The 25,276-nt window shown below is 42.0% G+C and overlaps 1 protein-coding gene across 2 annotated transcripts in view; it reads left to right on the top strand.

Annotated features, from left to right (window-relative positions):
* The window catches only part of XPO7 (exportin 7), a 78,600-nt gene extending 53,591 nt beyond the window's left edge, over nucleotides 1–25,009 (top strand). For both annotated transcript variants that reach the window (XM_081076914.1, XM_081076913.1), the window contains exons 9-28: nucleotides 772–891; nucleotides 2,172–2,318; nucleotides 3,099–3,271; nucleotides 5,459–5,652; nucleotides 6,174–6,279; nucleotides 8,241–8,376; nucleotides 8,880–8,953; nucleotides 10,103–10,183; nucleotides 11,123–11,186; nucleotides 11,597–11,705; nucleotides 12,649–12,755; nucleotides 15,045–15,133; nucleotides 15,868–15,975; nucleotides 17,941–18,023; nucleotides 18,248–18,462; nucleotides 18,642–18,780; nucleotides 20,553–20,713; nucleotides 21,654–21,752; nucleotides 22,312–22,439; nucleotides 23,418–25,009. In XM_081076914.1, coding sequence (XP_080933040.1) covers nucleotides 772–891; nucleotides 2,172–2,318; nucleotides 3,099–3,271; nucleotides 5,459–5,652; nucleotides 6,174–6,279; nucleotides 8,241–8,376; nucleotides 8,880–8,953; nucleotides 10,103–10,183; nucleotides 11,123–11,186; nucleotides 11,597–11,705; nucleotides 12,649–12,755; nucleotides 15,045–15,133; nucleotides 15,868–15,975; nucleotides 17,941–18,023; nucleotides 18,248–18,462; nucleotides 18,642–18,780; nucleotides 20,553–20,713; nucleotides 21,654–21,752; nucleotides 22,312–22,439; nucleotides 23,418–23,511 — 2,427 coding nt within the window. In that variant the 3' untranslated portion in view covers nucleotides 23,512–25,009. The remainder of the gene's footprint in view (nucleotides 1–771; nucleotides 892–2,171; nucleotides 2,319–3,098; nucleotides 3,272–5,458; nucleotides 5,653–6,173; nucleotides 6,280–8,240; nucleotides 8,377–8,879; nucleotides 8,954–10,102; nucleotides 10,184–11,122; nucleotides 11,187–11,596; nucleotides 11,706–12,648; nucleotides 12,756–15,044; nucleotides 15,134–15,867; nucleotides 15,976–17,940; nucleotides 18,024–18,247; nucleotides 18,463–18,641; nucleotides 18,781–20,552; nucleotides 20,714–21,653; nucleotides 21,753–22,311; nucleotides 22,440–23,417) is intronic.
* The last annotated feature ends 267 nt before the right edge of the window (nucleotides 25,010–25,276 follow it).

The raw sequence follows: 25,276 nt of genomic DNA, 5'->3' as shown, positions 1-25,276 counted from the left end.
AGGAAGGCAGCCCTGGGGAGAGCTGAACCTGTGGCCCAGGGGAGGGCTGTACCACAGAGCTAGAGAGACTGCCAGCCATTGCCCAGCCAGGGGTGGCACCTCTTTCCTCCTGCCCTGATCTGTTGCTGGTACTTTCCAATGGGTGAAGCCAACTAGAAGCAAGAGGGCAAGGGAGTTTGGCTGTTGTTAGTCAGCAGAAATCAGCCTCCCAGGGAACAGCGCAGGGTGGAGAAGGGTAGAAAATAGATCTGGTGGGGCAGAGAATATAAATATCTAGCACAGTGCAGAAAGGGTAAAATGTTTTCAGCATAAAAACTGGTTTTTTCATGGCACAGATCTGACTTGGTTATTTCATGGTAGCACTACATAGTAAAGTCTGATTAGCCAAAAAGCCTTAATAAAACAAATAAAAACACACTAAACCTAAAGCTTAAAATACGAATTGCTTGGTATTTTCAAGCCTTAAATATGTATCTTAACAAGAATCAAAGAAGCCATTGGGGTGGTCAGATGAATTTCCCAAGTGTGAATTTGACTAGTTGTTAGGATTACCTTGGATTTTGTGCTGTTTGTCTTTTAATAAAACTGTTTCAGATATCCTACGTTATGCCCTCCTTGACCTTTCTATAGCACTGAAATGGTAGCAGGGGTTGAAAGAACAGAAGTAATGGCTTATATAAAGAAGAATATTATAGGAGGGGAAAGGACCATGAAAATAGCTATACAAGCTTTTTTTAAAATCAGTTGTGTTGGGTTGTATCCTGCCTTTAGGTATTATCCTGCTTAGTACAGATCGCCTCAGTTAGAAGATCCCTGTTCAACAATGCAGAGAGGGCCAAATTTCTCTCTCATCTTGTCGATGGTGTTAAACGAATACTGGAAAATCCACAGGTAAGATTTCAGGATTTGTTTTTATTTGAATATATATGTGTGTGTATGTATATATATTTATGATATATATGATTTTGTGTGTCTGTATGCACGTGCACCTGTTGTGAGTCAGAAGGAAATCCATCTAGAGGCCACATTTAGCAGAAATCCCAGAAAACAGCTTAGTCGGTTGTTCTTCAAAAGATTTAAGTGACTCTATATTTGTAGAAAATGCTTGAGAACGTTTGCCCAAAAGAGGAGCTTGTCTCTTCTTGCTTCAGGAATTCAGGAGTTGTGGGAAGGATCACTTCATACAGGAAAATAAAGACAGAGTCATAGTCATTTTTCCCTAAGAAGTTAGGACTTTAAAGTTATTTTTATTTTTGTTGTCATTTTTTTGAATATAGATTATTGACCTAAGTATATAGGGCTGCTTATAGGTGGGAAGGGAGAGATTTCTCAGTCAGATATTTGTTCCGAAACTCGATTGCCCTTTTTGTTTTCTTCAGTCTCAAAGAGTCACCAAATACCTACTTTTTTTTTTTTAAGTTCACTTCACTACACTAGGAAATAAAGTCAGTTCATTTTAAAATATACTCAGTTTTGTCCCTTTTTAAAAATACATTTATTCATTCAACAAATTTTATAAAACATCTACCATGTGCCAAGGATACGGTAGTGAACAAAACAAAGTCCGCTCTCCTGTGCTAATAGAGGAAGACATAGATAAGGAAACAAATGTACTGGCATAACATGCCGACAAATCAAGTTTGATATAAGTCTATGCTAAAATATATGAACATAACGTAGGAAGAGAAATTTATAGCAATGATGATATAATATAAATACATAAAACATTCACGTAACTTTGCCACTGTAGTTTACTTGTGGCTAATGATAAATTTGACAGATGTGGAAATGAAAATTTCGTTATCTGTTCTTTAACTGGTGGCAAGCAAACAGACTGGTCATGTCTTAGATGATGCCCCTTTTCTGCCATTAATCAGCTTTACTACCTTAGGAGTATATTGTGATCGTCTGGGCTTCCATTTCAGACTCTTTCAATTGAGGCTAATAATCCCTATTTCACAGGATGATGATTATGAACAGATGAGATAACAGATGTGACCATCCTTTTTAGAACACTGTTTTTAAACATTATACAAATGTGTCATTCTGAATGATGACCTGCATCTTAGAAGTTAAAGTAGATGTCCCCCTCCCTTCGCGCCATCCCAAATGTCATTCGGAAGTATAGTGAATCACATTTTACGTTTTATTTTCCTCCTGTGCTGTCCCAGAGTTTATCAGACCCAAACAATTACCATGAGTTTTGCAGACTACTGGCCCGACTGAAGAGTAACTATCAACTGGGAGAATTAGTAAAGGTGGAAAATTACCCTGAGGTCATCCGATTGATAGCTAACTTCACAGTGACCAGCCTACAGGTTTGTCTTTGATTTCTTGGCTCTTTCTTCCTAAACATTGGAACCTCTTGTCTTGCTCATTGGTTTTGACCTTATAAGAATATTCTTTTTTTTTTTCTTGGCAAAGGTCAGTATAAGTACATATAGGGTGACTCTGCAGAATAGTTTCTATTGTAGCCTCCTCGTGTGTAATACAGAAGTGCAAGGAGTATTCTGAGAGGAACATATGGGAATTGCAAGGATAATATTTAGATTCAAGGTAGAGAGAATCCCCTCAGAATCACCCCCCTAAAGAACAAGATTGAAATGGAGCTAGACGGAAGAGTAAAGAGAGGGTTAGTAACCTCTCTTTCTTAGTCATCTAATATGGGCTGTGGTTCTCAAATTTTATGGCTTGCCTCAAAAATCCTCTGGGGAGCTTGATGAAAATGACGGGTGCTTGGGTCTTACCCCCATAAATTCTGGTTCACTGAGGAGCAGGGTGGAGCCCTGGCGTCTGTTTCTAGTAAGTTCTCTAGGTGATTCTAACGCATGCTAATGTTTGAGAACCACTTACACAAGGTTTTCATTGTGAGTTTACTCATCCAGCATAGAACAGCTCTTCTCATTAGATGCTTAATCTCTGAAATACTAATAAACACTTGAGACTAGTGTACAGAGAACAAAGAGAGCAAAGCCCATAAAAGTTTATCATCTTTTGTTTTTTAAGTCTTTATCCTTTGTATCAAGTGGCATGAGACTAGTTAGTATATTGTGTACAAAAATGAGAAATATGTCTCCTGCTCTTTTGGTTTTCCTTAGCACTGGGAATTTGCCCCAAATAGTGTGCACTATCTCCTGAGCCTATGGCAGCGGCTGGCAGCCTCTGTGCCATACGTGAAAGCCACAGAACCCCATATGCTGGAAACTTATACTCCTGAAGTCACCAAAGCTTATATCACATCCCGTTTGGAATCTGTGCACATCATACTGAGGTAAGGACACAGGGACAGCCTCCCTCATTTCCCCACCACTAGCTTGGCGTCAGACTTGCCAGAGATCGGACACCCAGTTGGTGTCCTTGATAGGAGTCTTATTGGAGCTAATACTGTGAAGGATCAGTTTTTCATGTCAGCAGAATAGCATAAAGTCTGAAAGAATCGTCTTTCTCTTTAACATCCTATTCGTGTCCCCCTCTTATCGCTATCGATAGCAATATCTTTGAGTACAGCGTATATCAGTATATTGTTTGTCCTTCCCACTGATTTTCTTTAAACAAGAAAGAAACATTTATAGGACTGAGATGATAAGAATTATAATGTGTAAGTCTGTGGTGCTTAATGGGAAATCCTAAAGTAGTAAGTAGATAAATAAGATTACAAAATCCAGACCTTATTAGAAGATATAAGAGTTCTAGGCAGCTGATCGCTGATTGCATTATATTAACACATGGTTTCTGTTTACCTGACTATTAACTGGACCAGTATCCTATAGATAAAGAAATATCAGACCCTTTCAAAAATGACCTACGTAAAGTGAATTTATTTTTTGTTTAGGGACCTTTCTTATTTGTGGGGGGTTTTTGGTTTTTTTTTTTTATTTTTTCAGCTTAAACAGCAGACATTTATTTTCTCACAGTTTTAGAAGCTGAAAGTCCGAGGTGCCACAGGGTTGGTTTCTGGTGCGGCTTTTCTCCGTGACTTGAAAATGGCTACCTTCTCGCTGTGTCCTCACATGGCCTTTTGTGTGTGTGTGCGCACAGGGAGCGATGTCTCTGTTGTTTCTTCTCCTTAGAAGGACACTAGTCCTATTGGATTAGGGCCCCACTCTTAAGATTTCACTTAACCGTTGTGTTCTTTTAAATTGAGGTATAATTGACATATTCGTTTCAGATATACAACATAGTGATTCAATATTTGTATACATTCAAGAGAATCACCACAGTAAGTCTGGTTAACATCCATCACCATGCATAGTTACAATTTTTTTTTCTTGTGATGAGAACTTTTAAGACACTCTTGTATATTTTTTCACTGGCTATTTTTTCAGGGGAATTTACTTGGAATCTGGAGGTCAGGGTTTTTTTAAAGTTGGAATTTTAATTTGCTCCGAGTCAAATGCATTTAATTGTCGTAAGAGTTATAGTCTGTGACTTGAATCATTTGAAACTCTGAGTATTTGTGCAGCCCACTGGAAGGCAGTGTTTTATTAGCTGCATGGTTTCTGTTCCTGTGGATTCAGCTGGTTTCAGTGAGACCATGTTGGGGAGTGGTTACATGTGTGGACTCTGAGCCCAGATGGCCAGTTAATAGCCGTGTACTCTTCAGCAACGTTATTATAGTGATTAAATTACTATTTCCTGGTCCAGCGTGTAGACCATGGTACACACCTAACTGTGAACTCTGGTTGTATTGGTGGTGGTGCTGCTGGATTGTCATACTGTGATGTGACACTAGAGAGCTTGTAATAGGACACGATTTTAAATCCAGGAACCAGTAGATAGGACAAGACCTGGTCTAGACCCACAGCGCCTCATCTGCAATTTGGAAATCCAAGATGTGAAAACTAAATTTTCTCATAAATTTGGCACCAAAACTCATTTGGTGGCAAAACTTGACATGTGCTGGTATGAGACTATTTATAGTCTTTTTAAAAACTTCTTAGTATGATTATTCATAATATTTATACATTTTGCTATGGGAATATTGTATTTGACGTACCACAGAGCCCACTGAGGGTTCATATTACATGGCAGAAGCATCGTGTTGCCTCCCTAAAACCTGAAGATTTATAAATTCCAAAACACAGGGCCTCGTTTGAGGGACAGGATACTTGTCATCCCAGAGTTTACTGTAGTTGAGAACACGCGAGAAGCTAAGAGCCCAAAGCTCTTAGGGGTGAGACGCATAGGAATGAGGGAATCAAGGCAGACAGACTGGAAATTCAGATTGAAAGATTGACACCAAAAAGCAGAATATTCCTAAGGGACACTGATGCCAGGGTGAAGACATCTGTCGGCTTTCCAACTTTGGGGCTATTGCTTCCTTGGTTTAAAGCAGTATTGTGATGTGGGCCTCTACTCTTGGAAACAGTGGCTAAATGAAGAAGAAAGAGAGCTGCTGCGATGGTGGGGTCAATAGGTGTACTTTAAGAGAGCTGCCTTCTTTCTTCCCTTGGGATAGAGATGGCCTGGAAGATCCTCTGGAAGATACAGGCCTGGTCCAGCAGCAGTTGGACCAGCTGTCTACAATTGGGCGTTGTGAATACGAGAAGACGTGCGCGCTCCTCGTGCAGCTGTTTGACCAGTCGGCCCAGTCCTATCAGGAGCTGCTGCAGAGTGCCAGCGCAAGCCCAATGGATATTGCCGTGCAGGAGGGTGAGTGGACAGAGAACTGGGCCTGGAGGGCGCTGCTGTCAGTACCCTTTCGTTCTTTGCCACCTCTTTCCTACCTTCCCCCAAGAAGGATTCTTCCATTATCAGTTACTTCCATGCACACAAAAGAATATTTGTCAAATGCCACAAGGGACTAGGGAAGAGGAACTGAAATTCTGTCTGCAATGGTGTGTTCAAGAAAGTACTATACTCTAAGAATAATGACCTTGTCCGATAGGGGAACGTTGGTTATCCAGTGAATTTCCCCTTTGGCCTCACCCTTACCGGAGCAGAGTAGTAGTTACTGTGTTTCCCCGAAAATAAGACCTGATTGTCCAGCTAGGTCTTATTTTCGGGGAAACACAGTATACTCTGTAAGAAAAAGAAGACTCTATGGCTTCTTCTCCATGGTGTTGTTAAGATTAAGGAAGCTCGTAGTAAGAAACGAACGTGACAGTGAGGGATTTCTTCATGAAACGATCACCGGGGGTGGCACTACTGGGTCTTCTTCCTGTCTGTTGCAGGAAGGCTCACGTGGCTGGTTTACATCATTGGTGCGGTGATTGGCGGCCGGGTCTCTTTTGCCAGCACTGATGAGCAAGATGCTATGGATGGCGAGCTTGTCTGTCGGTAAGTGCTCCCTCGCACAGAGGCTTCCATTTCGCTGCTGCGGCCTGGGTTCTGAGACCATAGGGACTAGACGTGCTTTTGTTGTTGCTTTCCTCCCCATTTAGAGAATATAATCTCATGAAGCTGATTGCCCATGAAAATGAAGGACCGTTAAAGGTCCACCTTCAAAACCTTTTAAAAGTACAGCAAGAACTCTGCCTACAGTCCTTACTAAAACAACATTTGTAGTAACTCATCAAGGAATTGATGGATACAGAATTGGGAAAACCGGAGTGGGTAGTAGTTTTTAGTTCTGTTTAAGGACAGTACCTCAGAGTGAATGAAATCTGGACTGCTTTTGCCATATCAGAATAAGTCTAATAGGAAACTATGGTTCTTTGAATATCCCTAAGATAGAATTACAGTGTTTCAACAACTTTGTCTTTGTAATTCTTTCTCCTCTTACTAAAATCCTATGAATGCACATTTAGTCATTTCTAAAAATTTACCAAACATAGAAATAAAAAGGTAGGATTTTTTAATACCCTATGGCAGATTTTCTCAAACCTTTTCTTTTCGTCAGGACTGTTTACTCTCTTAAAAAGTATTGAGGTCCTCAAAGAGCCTGTTTAATATGAGACACATCTGTCAGTGTTTATCGCATATTAGAAAATAAAACAGAAATTTTTAAAATATGCATTAATTCATTTTAAAATAACAGTAAACCCCATTACATGTCAACATGAATAATATTTTTTAATAACTATGTTTCAAAAAAAAAAACTAATGAGAAAAGTGGCTTTGTTCTCCTGTCTGGCGTAGTAGAAGTCAGCTGGATTCTCATACCCGCTTCTGCATTCAGTCTCTTGTGAGAATATCATACATCTTGTAGCCTATGGAAAACCCCACTGCACCCTCATGTGAGAATGCGAGTGAAAGGGTAAAAAACGTTACAGTATTTTTATGAAAATGGTTTTGTGTCCTTTCAGACAACTACTGCCCTGAAGGGTTCTAAACTTTCAGGTGCTCTCCTTGGAGATAGACACCTTTTAACACGATGCCTTAGGATTTATTGGTCCCCAGACATTTCAGTCCATAGTCTGGATTCTTGTTCGGAAAACCCCTCTGCCCTTAGGTGCCTTAATCCTGACAAAGGTCTCCACAACGTGTCACACTGGCATGTTTTGAAGAGTCAAGCAAAGATGTACTAAGGATGACATCTCATGCCTCTTAGATGTTGCAGCCTGGTGTGATACTGTGTGTGTCACAGTATAAATGAGTTTAGACAGTCTCGTATACCGTTTCTCAGCTAAAGTGTTGCAGCGCAGTGACCGAGTCTGAGTCACTCATGACATGTCACAATAGTGTGTTACTGTTCTCACAATATGAGAATGTCAAATGACGCACTTGGAATAAGATTATTCTTATTCATTTAACATTCACTCACTTGCATTCCAGTATTCCTTATTTTGGGGGGACAGGTGCCGGGAAAAGGGATGAAGTCACTGATGATCCCTGGAAGTGTTACCCTGTGAACATCCTCCTTCACATGTCTCCATTCCTTTCATGGCTCTGTGAGAAAAAAGATTGAGAATCACGAGTTTAGTCCAGTCTCCCTCGTTGTATATATAAGGAACTGAGAAAATAAATTGCTTTACTCAAGGTCTCACAGAAGTTTCAAGGGCGACCGTTACCATAGTGCCAGTGTTTTTTTCCACCATTTTTAAGCCTATTACAAGCTCTGCCTCAGTCGACAGTCTCCGTGGACTGGAAGTTTTAAACATCTAACTAGTCATTCATATTCATTCCTCAGCTGTGGTTCCTGTGGGACAGAAATGGAGAATTTTGTTCCCTCCACAGAGCTTAGAACCTGCAGGGGATTCCTTTCAGATAGGAGGGGAAGAAGAGGAGGCATGTGTGACTGTTTCTAGAGTGACCAGGATATCCTGCTGTTGAGAGAATCATTGCTCTTCTTCCTCTAGGGTGCTCCAGCTGATGAACCTAACCGATTCTCGCTTGGCTCAGGCAGGCAACGAGAAGCTAGAACTGGCCATGCTGAGCTTTTTTGAACAGTTTCGTAAGATCTACATTGGGGACCAGGTGCAAAAATCCTCTAAGGTAACAGACTCTCACTTTGTTTCATTGGTTCTCCCTTCTGCTTGTGGAATTGCTGAGTGAGGGAAACGGCTGGTAACAGTTCACAATCTCCAGATTTTAAGTATCAGGATGGTCCAAATGTATCGTCTTAGTCTATAGAATTTTGGGAGACTGTTCAAAGAATTGAGTCCATTTCTCTAGTGCGCCATATACTTAAATGGCTGGTCAAAACATCTTTTGTCCCCAAAATTGGCAATTTGCAGTCTGTATACGTGAATTGATGTTCAGAACAGCAGAAGGTTTTGACAGTCTTTTTGTAAATTCCGGGTAAAGGGGACTGGTAAAATCGCTCAGCATCTACCCAGTGTTTGGTAATACTTAGAAATTAGCTCATCCCTTCCCCGTCATTATTATCCATTTTCTTCTCACATCTCACCCCCTGCATGAGACAAAAACAGTACCGGGATTTAATTTTTCTAATCCATATTTTCCGGTTACTTTTTCTTCCCTTAACACAACACCAGCTGTACCGCCGACTCTCAGAAGTTCTGGGCTTGAATGATGAGACCATGGTCCTAAGCGTCTTCATAGGAAAAATGTAAGTGACTTGGCTTGCCATCAGCAAGTGTCCCTTGCAATCCTGTTGCAACTGTAACATGTGATCTTGGCATTGTGCTGCCAGTGCCTTGGTATTCCAGCATTGATCGTTTGCGTCAGAAAATTGTGCATCTGAGTGTGTGACAAGCTGTGCTTAGAGATATGGCCCGGCCCCAGAGCATTCCAGGCTTGTACAGGCAAGGATTCAATTTTGTTCATGTGGAATCTCATCCATAGCCTCTGGAATCACAGGTGAAACCCTGTCAATGGCATTAGCAAAATGGCCCTCCCTCCCCAGTGATGGGTGCTCAGCCGGTCACCCTGCTGCCAGGGGTGCCCAGAGTGGGCATTCACTCTCTGGTGCTGATTTTCACTAGACATGCCCCCAAGGAGGAGAGCCCCACTCTAAAACCAGGCTTATTCCTCTGAAGAAGCATCACACTCTTTGAGAGTCTTGAATCTCCAAAAATCTAGTGCTGTTGTTTGACCTGTCTTCAAAGTTGGAGCTCCTAATTGGCCCTTTTTTGTTGTTGTGGTTTTTTGTGGTTTTTTTTAAGTTGTGCCCCTTTGTTTACATTTCCCCTTTTTTAGGAGCTCAATTTATCAAAGCACACACTAGGAGCCAAATTACCCAGGGCTGTGTGCAAAGTGACATTTTGTCTCCTTCCAACCACCCGAATCCTAAACACTCTTAACCATGAGCTGGTTCATAATTTAAGATGAAAAAAGCAAAGGGGGTCTAAAGGACTCTGCCAGCCGAGAACCCAGAAGCAAGGGCTACTAGAATTCTGCAGCTGACAGTGGATGTGCAGGTGCAGAATTGCATACGTCTGCATGTTATCACTGCCGCAGAAATCTCTTACCCTTGCTGCAGAAATCAGCCCTGGAGTGCCCCAGAATTCCAAGGGCCTGGGTATGGGCCAGTGTAGCTTTGGAACCAAGTAGTGAAGATTATCTGAAGGATAATTTTTCTAGTCAACCAAATGTAAGTACGGAGATTTTATACCCATTTTTTGTGGTCGTGATGTCTGTGACTTGGTGATGCAGGTGTGTGGTGATTCTGGATGGATGATTTTCTTCTCCCAACCCTCAAGGAAACCAGGCAAATCAAAAGTGTCCCTCGCTTTTTCTTTTCTTTTTTGTCCTCCAGCATCACCAACCTGAAGTACTGGGGCCGCTGTGAACCAATCACCTCCAAGACGCTACAGCTTCTTAATGACCTCTCCATTGGATATCCTTTTCTAAGTCAGCTTCTGTGTACAGCAGGAACTGTGGTGTGCCACCTCTTGGAAATCCTGGCTGCCTGTTGTTTCTACTTTACTTTAGCTTTGTGTGTACTTAAGTATCTTCCCTTCTCCTGGGATCCACAGGTAATGACCACACAGGATTCAGGAATAACTCCTGACCCCCAAAAATGAACCAACACACAAGTTAAGAGTTTCCTAAGAGTTATCCCTAGCTATCTCTAAGATCCAGAAATACCCAACAGACCTGTCTGATCTGCACACACTCTTTATGGCCAAGATTTTATCCTCAGTGGTGGCAAAGTCCATCTTGATTGTCTAGCAGCCTGTGGGTGGACACAACGTGATTACAAGCTTTGCAATAAAAGTAGTGGCTGTACTTCCTCTAGACTTGGACTAGGTCAGCTGTAAAGTTTGAAGTGCTCTAAGACAGCCTTTCGCAACCAGAGGTCTGCAAGAGAAGTAAACCCTAAAAATATTATGTGAGTGACTTTTTTCTCCGTTCTCCCAAAGATTGTAGTAGGTAGTACCATTCTAAGTGCATAGCAGAGAATGTTAATTCACCATACACAATGGATGCCTTAGGCACGGCTTTAGGGCTTATTCTTTCTTAGAAGTCCTGTGGAGAAAAGCTACTCTAGGATATCCATGACTCTTGGGGGAAACTGCGGGGCTTTCTCTTTTCTTACAGATAGGAGTTTGGTATGGGTAGTCTCTCATTGATCAGTTAAATACTGCTTAGAAGAGGACACGTTTCTTTTTCTCTTTTGGCAGTATTATACTCGAGTGGTTAGAAAAATAAGATTATCTGGGGATAGAATTCATACTAAAGAAAGAAACCGTACATTATCCTAGAAAGTTCCCTTCTGCATTAAAAATTCTTGGTTTGCATCACACTTTCCTTGACCTTCTTCCTTTGTCTTCACGTACAGTAGTGTAAGGAAACTAGTGAAGCTTAGTGCGGTACAGTTCATGCTGAACAATCACACGGTGAGTGATTTTAGCCTCTTTCCTGCTTTTACCCTCCAGCCACCCACACACACACTTTCTCAACATATAAAGGAGATGGTTCGATTGAGGTCCCTGGTGCTGCTACAGCCAAAGACTGTTCCCTGACTCTCATCACACTGCCAGATTACATTTACTGTCATCAGAGCTGCTCTTTGGGATCCAGCTGATCTGAGTTATGGTGAAGTTGCCTACCATTATTCATACTAAGATCAACTAGTTGTAGGTAACAATAACAATAATAAAAAAAAATTTTTAATACCCCTCAGACCCTTAAGGAATGACGATGTAGCCATTCGCTTGAAGGGCTCAGTAATTCTAAAATTACTGGCTTGCATTCTGCCTCTAATCCATGTTTTTATCATTTTAACTTGTTTTCTTTTTTTCAATAGAGCGAGCACTTTTCATTTTTGGGTATTAACAATCAGTCCAACCTGACAGACATGCGGTGTCGAACTACCTTCTACACAGCACTTGGGCGTCTCCTCATGGTGGATTTAGGTACTGCAGTAAATCCTAGAGGCTCACGAAGTAATCTGGCATTGTTCTAAACTTGTACCTGAGGATAGAAAACTAGATGGGGGGGAGGAGGAGGTCTTTTCTGTTGTTTCAGCAGTAGCAAAGCTATCTGAAATAACAGTCTGATTTCACCAAGAACAGATCACGCTATCGTGGTCCCTGTAACTGGAAGAGAATAACAATATGGGCCTGAAGTTTTCAGCTGATGTGCAGTGGTTTTAAAATTCTATTCGTATTTCTCCTCTGTAAAATAAGGGAAGTGGGAATTGAGATTCCTAAATGCATCTGGTTGGCCAGATAACCCCTCCACCCCCCCTGAAAGGTGCAACCCACCTGAGATTGTCAACAAAACTTTATTTCCCAATTTGGTAGCACATGAACCCAGAGGGCGTAGCTCTAGTTGTTATATTAGCAGTTTGGAGCCAAGTAATAACTGAAGCAGAATGGCATTGTCATAGTTTTGAGCTATTTAAATTCTACTAAAATGACATTATAACAACCTTCTAGGTTTATGAAAGATAACTGAAAAAAAGTGTAAATAAAGCATGCACCTGATGCAAGTTTGAGTCTCCTCTAGTTCACATACACCAGACTCAGTCCTTCCTCAGCTGCCTATAGTTCTCACTTAAGGGAGCACAAATACATAACATAGTGCCTTATACACGCATGAACCTCTGATGTGCTAGCTCGGGATTGAAAATAATTGCACATCCCTGAACTAGGTGATTTCTGCCACTTTCTAGTTTAAAAAATCTTTTCTATATATACATTTTATTCTGAAATTACTACTAATATCTGTTGCGATAATAAAGCGCCCCTTGAATTACCTTTGGGCCTGCTCATCTTTCTGACCGTCTGATTTTCCATACACACACAGCTTTGAATTTTGTATATTGAGGTCATACCCTCCTTATTTTCCTTACAGGAGAGGATGAAGATCAGTATGAGCAATTCATGCTGCCGCTCACAGCAGCATTTGAGGCTGTGGCCCAGATGTTTAGCACGAATAGTTTCAATGAGCAAGAGGCGAAGGTGAGTCCTTCACCCACTGACTGATCTCATCAGCTTCTGGTTGAGGGCAGTCCCTGATAGAGACTAGATTGGCAGTACAGAAAATGGTGCTTACTCATAAATTTTCCACTGATTCAGCTTTTTGTTTAATCTCTTGGACTCCCAGAATTTTGAAATAGAAGAGCCAGTGTAGATTTATAAACTCTCTTTTTATGTTAAAATGTGTTCTTAAGTAGCCCTTAGGATTTTTTAAGTTTTCAAATGTATTAGCATAAAGTTATTTTATGTTTTTGCGTTGCCTTTTTATCTCTGTTGTATCTTTAGCTTAGATTTTTAATACTCTTTTTAGTGCTTCCTCTTTTTCTAGATCAGTCTTGCTAGAGATTTCTTAGTTTTATTAGTCCTTGCAAAAATAAAACTAATTTTTTTTTTTGCTTTGTTTAGCTCTATTTTATCTGTGTTTTCTGTTTCATTCATCTCTACTCTTAATGTTTATTTTCACATATTTTCCTTGGGGTTATTCTGTTCTAACTTCTTTTCAGTCCTTCTTCCTTGCTAATGGAATCATTTAAAACTATAAATGTCTTTGGTATATTATTCCAGAAGTTTTTTTTTCAAATTGTGGTAAAAAAAAAACACATAACATAAAATTTACTGTCTTAAACACAATTAAGTGCATGGTTCAGTAGCATTAAGTATATTCATTGTTGTGAAGCAAGTCTCCAGAATCCTTAAATTTTGATATGTAACATTTATATTACCATTCAGTTCTTCGTATTTTCTAATTTCCATTAAGATTTCTTCTTTGACACATAAATCATTTAGAAGGGTTTACACATTTCCATATATATGGAATTTTAAAGTTACCTTTAGTTACTGATTTCAGGCTCTCAGCATTGTCATTTTTAGATTTTTGCTTTCCTCATCTTTTTGCTTCATGCACACTTGCTCTCCTTAGCTATAAGATCTCAGTACCAAAACTAGAAGACACTATGCTATTAACATTTGTAGGACGTTTTTGCATTGTTAATGATGACACACACTGCATTTTAGAGCCACCAAATAGCCAGGGGCATTGCCCCCAAAAATGCCAGGTTTGACCTGACATTCTAAAATTTTTTTCATCTTTAGAAAGCCTCTTAGTTTTCTGTGTCCAAGTCAGCAGCGAAATCAGAGAGCGTGCCACTTCGTCCACCTCTCTCTCCTCTTTATAGCAGTGTTTGGGAGTCTGAGATGATTTCCATTCAAAGCTAGTTAGTGTGGAACTTATCAGTAATGTAGGCTCGACTGACAACTAATGTTAAGGATAATCAAGGGAGGTCAGTGAATATCAGCCCTTTTCCTTATCACATTGGTTTTATACAAAGCAAGTAAAATTATTGAAAAGAACCGCCATGGCCACAAACTATAGCCATTACCATATCTTTGTCACGCCTCCTGTAACAAGTCTTTTGACTCACCATGTCTTAGACTTGAAAACTGAGCTTACGGTATCAGTTTAGGGACAGAACTGTTCACTGAAAGCAGGCTGTTAACAGAAGTACAGTCATTTTTGACAAGCAAGTCAGTATCCCAAATGTGCTACGTACGTCCTTTAGCCAACTGATTACTATGAGCTTTTAAGAGCAATCTTATTACTGTTCAAGGCCTGCAAGTAAAAGTTGTATTGAGAAAGAGAGCATTAGATTTGGAGTCCTAATCCTGGCCCTCTTGCCACCTAGCAGCATGGCTGCGGGCAAGTTATTGGACCTCTCTAGGCCTCAGTCATTTTCTGTAAGAGTACGGTGTAGTCCTGGACGGCTCTGCACCAGACATGTCGGTGTTATTTGCAGGCAGCCTGTAGACTCCTTTGTCTTCCCCTCCCCCCCCCCCGGCAGAATCTGCATTGGAGGTCGTATGGCGCTGCTGGGACCCTCGTGTCAGTAGGTTTGGCCCCAGGATATATGTCTCTTCTACTTCTCCTATGGACCTTTTTTCCCTTTTTTTTTCTTTTTTCTGCCTCTTTTTGAATAAGCTTTTTTGCTTTTCCACTTTTCACATACGATTTATTACATTAACGTCTTAAAACTTAACCGTCTCTATTTTTGCTGTGATAGGCCAGGAAACATCCCTTTTTCTTAGTACAACAAGGTTCCAGAGCTAATTGTTCAAGTGAAAAGATTTCATTTTCATATGGAAGAGATCAATTCCGAATATTTGGGAAAGAATATTTGAACGCTGGAAGAATTTGATTACAGATAGGTGAAGTCCCCGTCAAGTGGTTATAGGTTTGCTTTTTCTTCTATTTTAACATATTTTTGCCTTCCACAGCGAACTCTAGTTGGCCTAGTAAGAGACCTGAGAGGGATAGCTTTCGCCTTCAATGCCAAGACCAGCTTCATGATGCTATTTGAATGGATGTATCCTAACATATCATAGCAAGGCTTAACTAAAGTGTGAATGGGTGATGGCGTCATCGGGGAACAAGAGGGTTGCCAGGGGTGTGGGGATGTGGGGGGGGCTTCAGAGAAGGTGAAGAGTTACCCAGAAGGCCCACCTTATGTCTTGTAAGCTGCCATTCCATAGTGGTCTAATGCATAATGCTGCCTGCTCTCATCACTGAGACAGAAATAAATGGGGTGGTGTCCCAGCTTCTCCTCTGGGTCCCAGATACAAATGCCTGTGGAACTATACCACTATGGAGCTGTTGCACATGGGAAAGAAAGACATCTCAATCTATTAAAACAAGACAGCTATACTAGGAATTAGAAAGTCTAATATTACTGACTTCATAACCTTGAACAAATTTCAAATCTGAGCGCCTCTGTTTCTCCAATAGTTATATAACAGAAATAGCTGATTCCCTATCATATCACAGAAGTGGTAAGGGATAAATAACAGTATGAAATACATTGTGCTCTTCAGAAGAAAGGCATTATGTAAATTGAAAGTGTATTAGTAGATGCCTATCACAAGTTAAAGGATATACATTCACTTTAGCACCTTCCGGTGAGAAAGACTCCAAGATTAGCAAGCAAGAGATAGGAAATGAGGAAACTATAATTTGATAGTCTGTGCTTGGGCAGTGCTGAGAATTATTTTAAATTCTGTACCTTTCTGGATTCAGAATTCTTCCTTAGCTTTTTATTTGCAGATATCCATCCTACATGCCAATTCTCCAGCGGGCGATTGAGCTGTGGTACCATGATCCAGCCTGTACCACACCTGTGCTCAAGCTGATGGCGGAATTAGTTCATAATAGGTAAGCAGGAAGAAGCTTTTCACAGGGCAGAGACAGCCCTAAGAGAGTTTGCTTCATGTAGTGTTTTGGGCAGATTGCGGAAGATAGGTAGGTTCACTGCTATCCAAATCTGAAAACCTCTAAAAGTTTATGTATGTGTTTGTTTGAAAGAAGGGTGTCCCAACCACACAAAGCCGTATCTGCTTGCAGGAAATTAGTCACTTTGAAAAGAGTCTCAAGGTATACATTCTTGTAAGAAGTGAATTTGGCGACCAAGATTCTGATTTCCCTGCCCATATACATAAAAGTTAACATTTGGTAATGACGCCATGTTCATCACATTTCAGAGAGACGATTGAGAGTGATACAGGACACATTAGAATACCCTTTCTTAAGAAGGGTATTTGTTAGGCAAATTGCAGCAGGATCAGTAAAGATTTACTTAAAATGAGAAGGATTTCCAAAACACCAAATTTTAGATTTGCCCAACAATTTAAGGAAGAAGAAAAAGAAAAATCTAGCACCTTCACTAGAATTTTAGGTCTGTGTATCTATCTGCCTCTCAAGGCACTGCTGAGAGAATAATTTTTCAAACTACCTTCGGGAAGGAGGGGGTAATATTCAAAGAGGCTATAGTCCACAGTCAAGAGTTAATTCATTTATAAAATACATATTTGAAAGCATCTACTCTTTGCCATGCTGTTTCTTAGCTATTGTGCCAGATAAAACTCTCTGCCCTCTTAGATGTTACATTCTGGGGGGATGCCAGACAGTAAAACAAGTATAGACAATCATCTCAGACGATGGTAAGGACTATGAAAAAATTCAGTTTATAAAACGGACACTGAAGGAGAAGAGGGTCAGAGAAGGCCTCTCAGAGACAGTGATAATTTAAGCTGAGATCTGAATAACGAGAAGGATGCTGGTGGCCTGGTGGCCCTACAAAGAGAAGGGAAAAGAGCATTCCCAACAGAGAAAACAACTGCAAAAGTCGTGATAGGGAATGAGCTTGCTTGCTGGGACTTGAGACAGAAAAATGCCACTGGCAGGAGCATGGTGAACAGGGCAGGCCATGGTGGGTGGGGTCAAGCATGTGGGCTGGGGCCAGACCGCAAGTGACCTGGTACAGCAATGGCGCAGAATGAGTATGTATGCCCGTTCCAGTGGGACACTGCTGGAGTATTTTAAGCAAGGGGTTAAGGTGATCTCATTTACATTATTTAAATGAATAATTCTAGCTACCACATGAAGAAGGGGACTGCAGGGGGCAAGAGTGGAAGCAGAAGGACTATAGGGCAAATGGATGGATTCAGGGCATATTGTAGAGCCAGATATTGATGGAGTCAGCATGGGGAGGGAAGAAAAGAAGAATTATGCCTGAGTGTGAGTCCTTACAACTAGAGTCAGTGAAGCTCATTAAAAGGTAGAGCAAACCAAAGAAGACTTGCTCTGGTCTAGGGAACAGTCAGAATTCAAAACTCAGGTTGTTTAAACAGTTTTCCTTCCCTGCCTGACTTGGCATTCCCAGTCCCTTTGCATCTTCTCTTCTTATAAAGTGGTAACTGCTTACCCCCCTCCCTTAATTGCCACTGAAGCTATAAAGGTAAATGTAGATTAATGTGTAAAGGCTGTGATTTGGTACTACCAAAAGTGATGGTGGTGGAAGGTCTGCTTTCATCAAATAAAATTCAGAAATTTAAGAGAAAAACTGTATCTGCTGCCTCTTTTTTTTGTTTCCTTGAAATATTTTCATTTAAGTGTGCTCATTTCATGAGCAGCAGAACTTGAATGTAGCATATTGGTCTTCAAGATACAAGCAATAACACTGGTTAAATGGCTTTGATTAACTTGGTTATTTCACATTAGGATAGGTAATCTGCACATGTTAGTGCAAAAAGAATCCCACATACCCAGATGAGAGCCTGGAGTACCCGTCTTCCTTTCTGTCCTGTACGTCTGACTTTCTGTCCTGTGTTCTCTGCTCAGATCCCAGCGACTCCAGTTTGATGTCTCTTCCCCCAATGGCATCTTACTGTTCAGAGAAACCAGCAAGATGATAACAATGTATGGTGAGTTATTTAGAGGAACGTACCCCTGGAAGTGAAATCCAGTTCCATTGCCACACTCTGTGCAGTAGCCCTGACAGCACTGCCTAGAGTGCTAAGTTGCTCATACATTTGTTTTATAGTGCCAGCTGCTCTAAGGGCCTCTGGGGTAGGAGGGTTGTGTTGGTATATAAACTATCAATTATAACGTGGTTGAAAAAATATGTATATATATCGTGTCTACTCAGGCAATCGCATCCTGACACTAGGAGAGGTCCCAAAGGATCAAGTCTATGCACTGAAGCTCAAGGGCATCTCCATCTGCTTCTCCATGCTGAAAGCTGCTCTCAGTGGGAGTTACGTCAACTTTGGAGTCTTCCGTCTCTATGGAGACGATGCCCTGGACAACGCTCTCCAGACCTTCATCAAGCTGCTTCTCTCTATTCCCCACAGTGATCTCCTGGTAAGCCTTAAGCTTCACGCAGAGGCTCTGAGCCCCTCGTCATAGTCAGTCTTTCCTTGGCCTGAGACCATGATTGAATGTTTCTCTGGAGAACGATAAGCTAGCTCCTACTAGGTCTTCTGTTTTCCCGTCTGGAGGGAACTCAGCTGATGGTTGTCCTCCTGTTGGTTCCTCCACAGGATTACCCCAAACTCAGCCAGTCTTACTATTCACTACTGGAAGTCCTGACCCAGGACCACATGAACTTTATTGCAAGCCTGGAACCTCACGTCATCATGTATATTCTCTCTTCCATCTCGGAAGGACTTACTGCACTTGGTAAGCACCTGGCTGGGTTGGGTGGGTGATTGGTTTTCACCACTTAACAGACAGAGATGCTCTTGGCCCCGGTATCCAACAAGATTACTGCTTTGAGGAGTTGGCCCTACCAACAGAGTACATAATTCATGGGTACATTCTCATCCCGCAAATGACTTCGGTCCCTTCCTAAGGAGCAGGCGTGTGCTTAGGCACTGAGGGTCCGGTGGTTAATAACACACATTCCTGTCCTTCAGGAGCTTTTTATCTGGTGGGTGAAACAGACACATGAACAGTCACCTGCTGTTTACTTATCCAGTACAGTAGGGGGAGTAGGAAGTACAATCTAAACTCCTGGATTTGAGGAGATGGGGTCAAGGAAGGCTGGCCAGGAGAACGGCTTTGTGTAAAAGAGTATGTGTAAAAGCTGAGCAGGCATTACCTGGTTAGTGGGGGAGGCTCCCCAGCAGCAGGAACAGCAAGTACTAGCACCTAGAGGCAAGAAAGACACAGAAATCCAGCTGGCTGCACATTCATGCAGAAAAGAATGAAGAGGAACAAAGCTGGAGAGAGATAGGCAGGTCCCATCTGGAGAGGACAAGGGGGGCCCTTCAGCCATATGAGGGTGTTTGGATTCTCTCCTGAGGTCGTAGAAGCTCTGGAAGAGCTTTACACAGCCAGCTCCGTAAGTTTTTGCATCCTACTCCAGCTGGTTCCTGTCAACCTTTTTGTCCCCAGGCTGCCTTCCAGCGATTTCAGTAGGTGGTGTATGTTTTCAGAGAATAAAATACATTTTTATACTGGGCTGAGCAAAACAAATAGGAGTGTTAAGTCAACTGCAAAGTAATCATGATACGTTACAAATGCATAGAATGACTTTTGGGTTGTGCTGTGGTGAGTTCCCCACACATCTGTGCATTTACCTCTAGCTGGGTGCACCATTGCCAGGGCGGTCCAACCCTGCTTTGGAATGCGGTTTTATAGCTTGAAAATCGAGGGACTCTGCGCAAACGAAACAGAATGGTTTACTCTTAAGAGTTCACCCCTTAGTCCTCTGACCTGAGCCTTGCCTGGTCAGAGCTCTGTCCACAGGCTCTGCTGCATTGTCACCTTAGTGACATGTGTACATGCCCATAGCCCCCCTTCCTCCCCAACTCCCTGCGCCACACTCCCCCGAGACACTTCAGAGATAAACAAAGGAGACAGTAGCCTCCTCGAACAACTGCAGTTGTTGATAGGCTATACTAAGCTGGGTTTAGTGACGTCCGCCAGGTAACTCTGTGGGCTCATACCTCTGACTTTCGGGGGTCTAATCACAGCCCTTCCAAACACTAGCAGTGAGATCTTGAGGCAAGTCATATAACCTCTCCAGAATTGGGTGTACTCACTTGTAAAATGTTACGTCTATATCCTGGAGTTCTCGAGAGGATCGATTAGAGATCATACCTATAAAACCCTCAGCACGATAACTAACACAATACGGGTGCTTGCTGCATGTGAACCGTTTGTTACTTTTTATGAAGCAGAGGACATACATCCACACCACGATGAGGCATAATTTCACTAATATGTACTTGTGTTGTTATCATACACTCACTTTGAGACTTAGAATTTGACTGCGATGGGCTGAGCGGTTCACAGGAAGCCTCCTGTGCAGAGGCCTTGGCTCAGCTGGCCACAACCTGACTGGAACGTCTGTGGGATCTCAGCTAAGGGCAGTAGGTGTTTGCCCGGGTCACCATCGGCAGCTCGGTGTCCCTGCTCCGTTCCATCCCTGCCCCTCTTTCTTCCAGACACCATGGTATGCACAGGCTGCTGCTCCTGCCTGGACCACATCGTGACATACCTCTTCAAGCAGCTATCACGTAGCACCAAGAAGAGGACGACGCCCCTGAACCAGGAGAGTGACCGCTTCCTGCATATCATGCAGCAGCATCCAGAGATGATCCAACAGGTAAGGAACGTGAGGGTTCGGAGGCAGTGTGGGGTGTCCCACAGTGGGAGAACCTCTCTGTGAGGCGGGGAGGCCCAGCAAGAGGATGAGTCTGACTAATCTCTCACCAGCTGAATGCTGCCCACGTGAACTTTATACCTTAACATTGCAATTTTGAGTGTGCTGAGTAATCGTTAGATATACAAAATCTGAAAAAATCAGGTTCTGAATTGTTGTGAGTGTCACACCAACCCCTGTGCTTTGGGCCGATCCCATGAACACTCTCTTCTTCCATGGCAATGACCTTGCTCACTCGTGGCAGCAAATGGAGCACGAGTTGGCAGGATCCAGCCATAAAGCTTGCACTCCCATTTGCAAAATAGGAAAAGAATGCCGGACAAAAGGAAATAAGCACACAGAGATCAAACCATGTGTTGCCATCACTTCGTTTGCATGCAGTATCTTTTCAAAAATAAGATGTGCAGAAATATACTGGATAAAAATAGATAAGAAAATGGAATTATTTAGATTTTAATCAATAGTATTTTAACCAATCTCACTTTTGTCTGCATTGTTCTCTACGGAAGCAGTGAAGTAATTCGCATTCCTGTCATATCCCCCAAATGTTATAAAACTATGTCCTCTCAGACAAGTGCAAGGAGCTGTAGTACGAGGTGATTGCACTATAATCATTTGTTTGACCCATCCCATTCCCCAAAACCTGGGTGAATTGGGAAGGTCCATTGTTAATTGAATTATCAAACCTATTTAAAGAACAGGAAAGGAAATGTCTTAGAAGAAAAACTTACCTTGTAATAGAAAATTGAAGGTATAAAATAACTTGGTTTACCCTGGACAGAAAAAGCTCATCACCCTAATAAACTCCTCTATTTGGAATTTGGAATTCTCTCTTGGGTAGCCAGCCACACACTAGGTCACTGCCTCAGATTCTCGTTTCTAGATGCTGTCAACGGTGCTGAACATCATCATCTTTGAAGACTGTAGGAACCAGTGGTCTATGTCCCGACCCCTACTTGGCTTGATACTACTTAATGAAAAGGTAGGAGAGCCCGCTGCCTGGGCCCAGAGCCAGGAGCTGGGGTAGGCGCGTAGGTGTCAGGGCGCTGTGAGAAACACTTACAGAAACACCCACAGTGGTGAAAGAGGGAAAACGGCCCGTTGTTGAGGCATATCCTATTCGTGCTTTGAACAATGCAATTAACAGTTAGAAGTCCGCACGTGGCAGTTCAAAGGTAAAGGATGAGGAAGTCACAAGGAGAGAGTGTATCTGGAGATCAGAGCACCTGCGACCTGAGTTCTGGTTTCAGCTCTGCCATAAACAAACCTAAGTAAGTTTAGATATTTCTCAAAAAGAAGAATCTGGATCAGGTGGCCCTGATAATGTTCACAAAGTTTAAATTCTTGATTGTTCAGTAAGCTAAAGACATTACCATGCAGGTGCTTGCTTGAATTTAAAACAAAAAAAAGAAGGCATCTGATTTTAGTAGATATTCCATTTCGTTTTGGTGAAGAACACTGGTTGGACCCGACAGGTGATGGCGGGCTACCCTGCCTTTCCTGTCTTCTCTCCTCACTCTGGCTCCCTCCTGGCCCCACAGTATTTTTCTGACCTGAGGAACAGTATCGTGAACAGCCAGCCACCCGAGAAGCAGCAGGCCATGCATCTGTGTTTCGAAAACCTGATGGAAGGCATAGAGCGAAACCTGCTAACAAAAAACAGAGACAGGTGAGTGTAGAGGGCCCTGCAAGGAAGTGCTAGGCAATTGGTGCTTTTCAAATCACTGAAACAAGGGACCGTTCTTGACTTGTAGAGGCCATTGAAGCAGTGCTATGCAGTAGAAAAGCAAGCCACATGAGTAATTTTAAATTTTCTAGTAGCCACATTTAAAAAGGGTAAAAAGAAACAGAAAATTCATTTTAATATATTTTATTTTTAACTCATCGTATCCAAAATATCATATCAGTGTGTAATTAATATTTAAAAATTAAGAATTTTGAACATTCTTTTTGTTATATTAAGTCATCAGGATCCTGTTCAGATGCTACATTTTCCTCAGAAGTACTTGATTTGTATTTAGATTCCATAAAATTTAGTTGAGAAAGTAGATTCCAATACTGAAGTTATTCCAAACTTACTTAGAAGTTTCTAGTAACTGAATTGAATGTCAGATTTTTCTAAATTAATTTTCATTCGTTTAAAATATGGCATTTTAATTTAAAATTATTAAGGTGCAATTGGGGAACTGAATTTTACATTTCATTTCATTTGATTCAGTTCCTCAGTTGCACTGGGCACAATTCAAGTGCTCAGTGGCCACATGTGGCTGGGGCCTACTTGTCGGACAGCAAGGTCCGTACTGCAGTCCCTTGGCATTAAGAAATGAGGTAGCTTCATTCTCTGCCTTTGTGAGGGTTACTTCCTGCCTCTGTCAGTGAGATTCCTTTTGTGCTGCCATCAGCCCAAGGTGGGCCTCAGACCCCCCCAGACCTGACCAGATCTCAAGGCCTGCCACCAAGTTACCAAGTAGGAAGGGGGACAGAACTAATCCAATTTTCCCTTAGTCTTAAGACTGAGTTTTATGGACCTCAGAAACAACCCATCAATTCATACATTCTGCCTCTGCCACTTGTTTGCTAGAAACGTTTTAGGCAAAGACATTTCCCTTCCACCCTACTCCCCCAACCTACATGCGTCCTCTCTTAGGTTCACCCAGAACCTGTCAGCATTCCGTCGAGAAGTCAACGACTCGATGAAGAATTCCACTTACGGCGTGAATAGCAATGATATGATGAGCTGACACCTCCTTGGACTCTTACCTGTACAGAGCAGCGTCCCTTTGGTCTGGCCCAGAGGGGCGAACAATTACAAGGGAGAGGGCCTGGCTGATCCTGGCTCCCTCCTCTGGGGTGTGGGGAAAATGGCACAGGTCAGCTAGCTGTTTCCCCAGGGAATAGGGGTGTGAGTGCACTCACTCGGGGGCAGGGCGCTGCTGGTTCTTGGGGGATAGGGTGGGAAGGGTGGTGGGAGGAGATAGAGACACAATATGTGAGACTCCAGCCCCCTCTCCTGGGGCCACCCAAAGGGGGAGAACCCCCAGTGTCCTGCCACAACCTGCCTTGTATAAACATGTACATTTTTTCATAACATTTTGAACAAGGTTTATATTGACTCAAGTTTAAAAACAAAAAGTGTGACTGAAAAATTTTTACAGAGTCTAGTGCACCAATGCTGATGTGAGGGGTTGTGTATGCGAGTGAGGAAAAAATGTGTATTCTGGTGGCCTGAAGCTTTACTGGACGAGGATGTGTGAACGTGCAGAGATATATTTAGTGACACAGTGTAGAGAGGCAAAAAAAAAAAAGTAAAAATTCCAAATGTATATTTTTTCTTATTGACCTTTCCTTGCCCCCAAATTATCCCTTCCTGTTACTGTATTTCCCTTGTTATTAGGAACTCTAAGCCATGCGGAGCACCAGCCCTCCCCCTTCAAGCATAGATGCTGCCCTAGGTCCCTTGGCCTCTTGCAGTGACGGACAACTCCAGCTAAGTGTTTGGTGTTCTCAGCTTCATCCTTTGTCCCACTTTGCTTACCCTCATCCTCAGACAGATGCCTCTTGCTTTTAAGTCGGATATAACTATGATTTAGGGTTCTTGGTCTCTGTAAAGGTGGAGACCAGAGAGAAAAGAGGGAGCCAGTTGCTCTCTTCCGGAGCTAACTGGGTGAGTCCACCAGAGGCCCGACAGCGTGTGGCCAATAACTTTGTCTTCCCCAGCCCTTGAGGCAGTGTGTGTGGATGTGCGCGTGTGGATATTTATATATGTACCCTGCACTCATGAATGTATGAACTGGAGGAAGTTACTACAGTGGAGGGGTTCTTAATAACAAGGTCTGCCTAGCATGAAGTATTTAACATTCGCCCACCCCCTTAAAAATATACATTTTTTATAAAATGAAAACCATAATAAATGTTTTGAATATTTTAAAAAAAATTAACCTACAGAGGAAAATTAATGGAGAAAGCTATTTGCCTTGTACTTTTTCCACAATTGTTGCTGCTAGTTGTACGCATCTCTAGTTCAGCTCTTGCCCATGGGACACTCATCAATTAGGTTTTATTTTTATTTCTCTCCTCTACCCCCAGAAACAAGCCTGTTAATTTTTTCTTCCTTCTCCTCTGGCGACTGTGTGGTGAATCCTTTCTTGCGTGATCAGGTTGCGGATAGACTTGTAAGGGTGTTTGCTGCATACAGTGTAAGCATTGTGACCGCCAATAAACTTCAATGGTTTCTACTGACCCGTTTCCGCAATCAAGTCTAGTGTGTCTACAGGGACATTTCTCACGGAACACATGAAGTTGTTTGAAACATGCATTCTTGAAAGCCAGTGAATGGTAGGGACCCCTCAACCTTGTAAAATTACCTTGTTTCTCATTGGACTAAGTGTGACTCAGTCTGATTGGTTTAGTTGATAGGCACACACACACCATACAATTTAATAATCTACAGTAAAGACTTTATTACATTTTTTTCATACCATTTTGACAAACAAGGTTTATATTGAC

This window comes from Rhinolophus hipposideros (genome assembly GCF_964194185.1).
Source record: "Rhinolophus hipposideros genome assembly, chromosome: 16".
NCBI classification, from domain to species: Eukaryota; Metazoa; Chordata; class Mammalia; order Chiroptera; family Rhinolophidae; genus Rhinolophus; species Rhinolophus hipposideros.
Note: the sequence above shows the minus strand (reverse complement) of the source record. Positions and strands in the feature narration are given on the sequence as shown.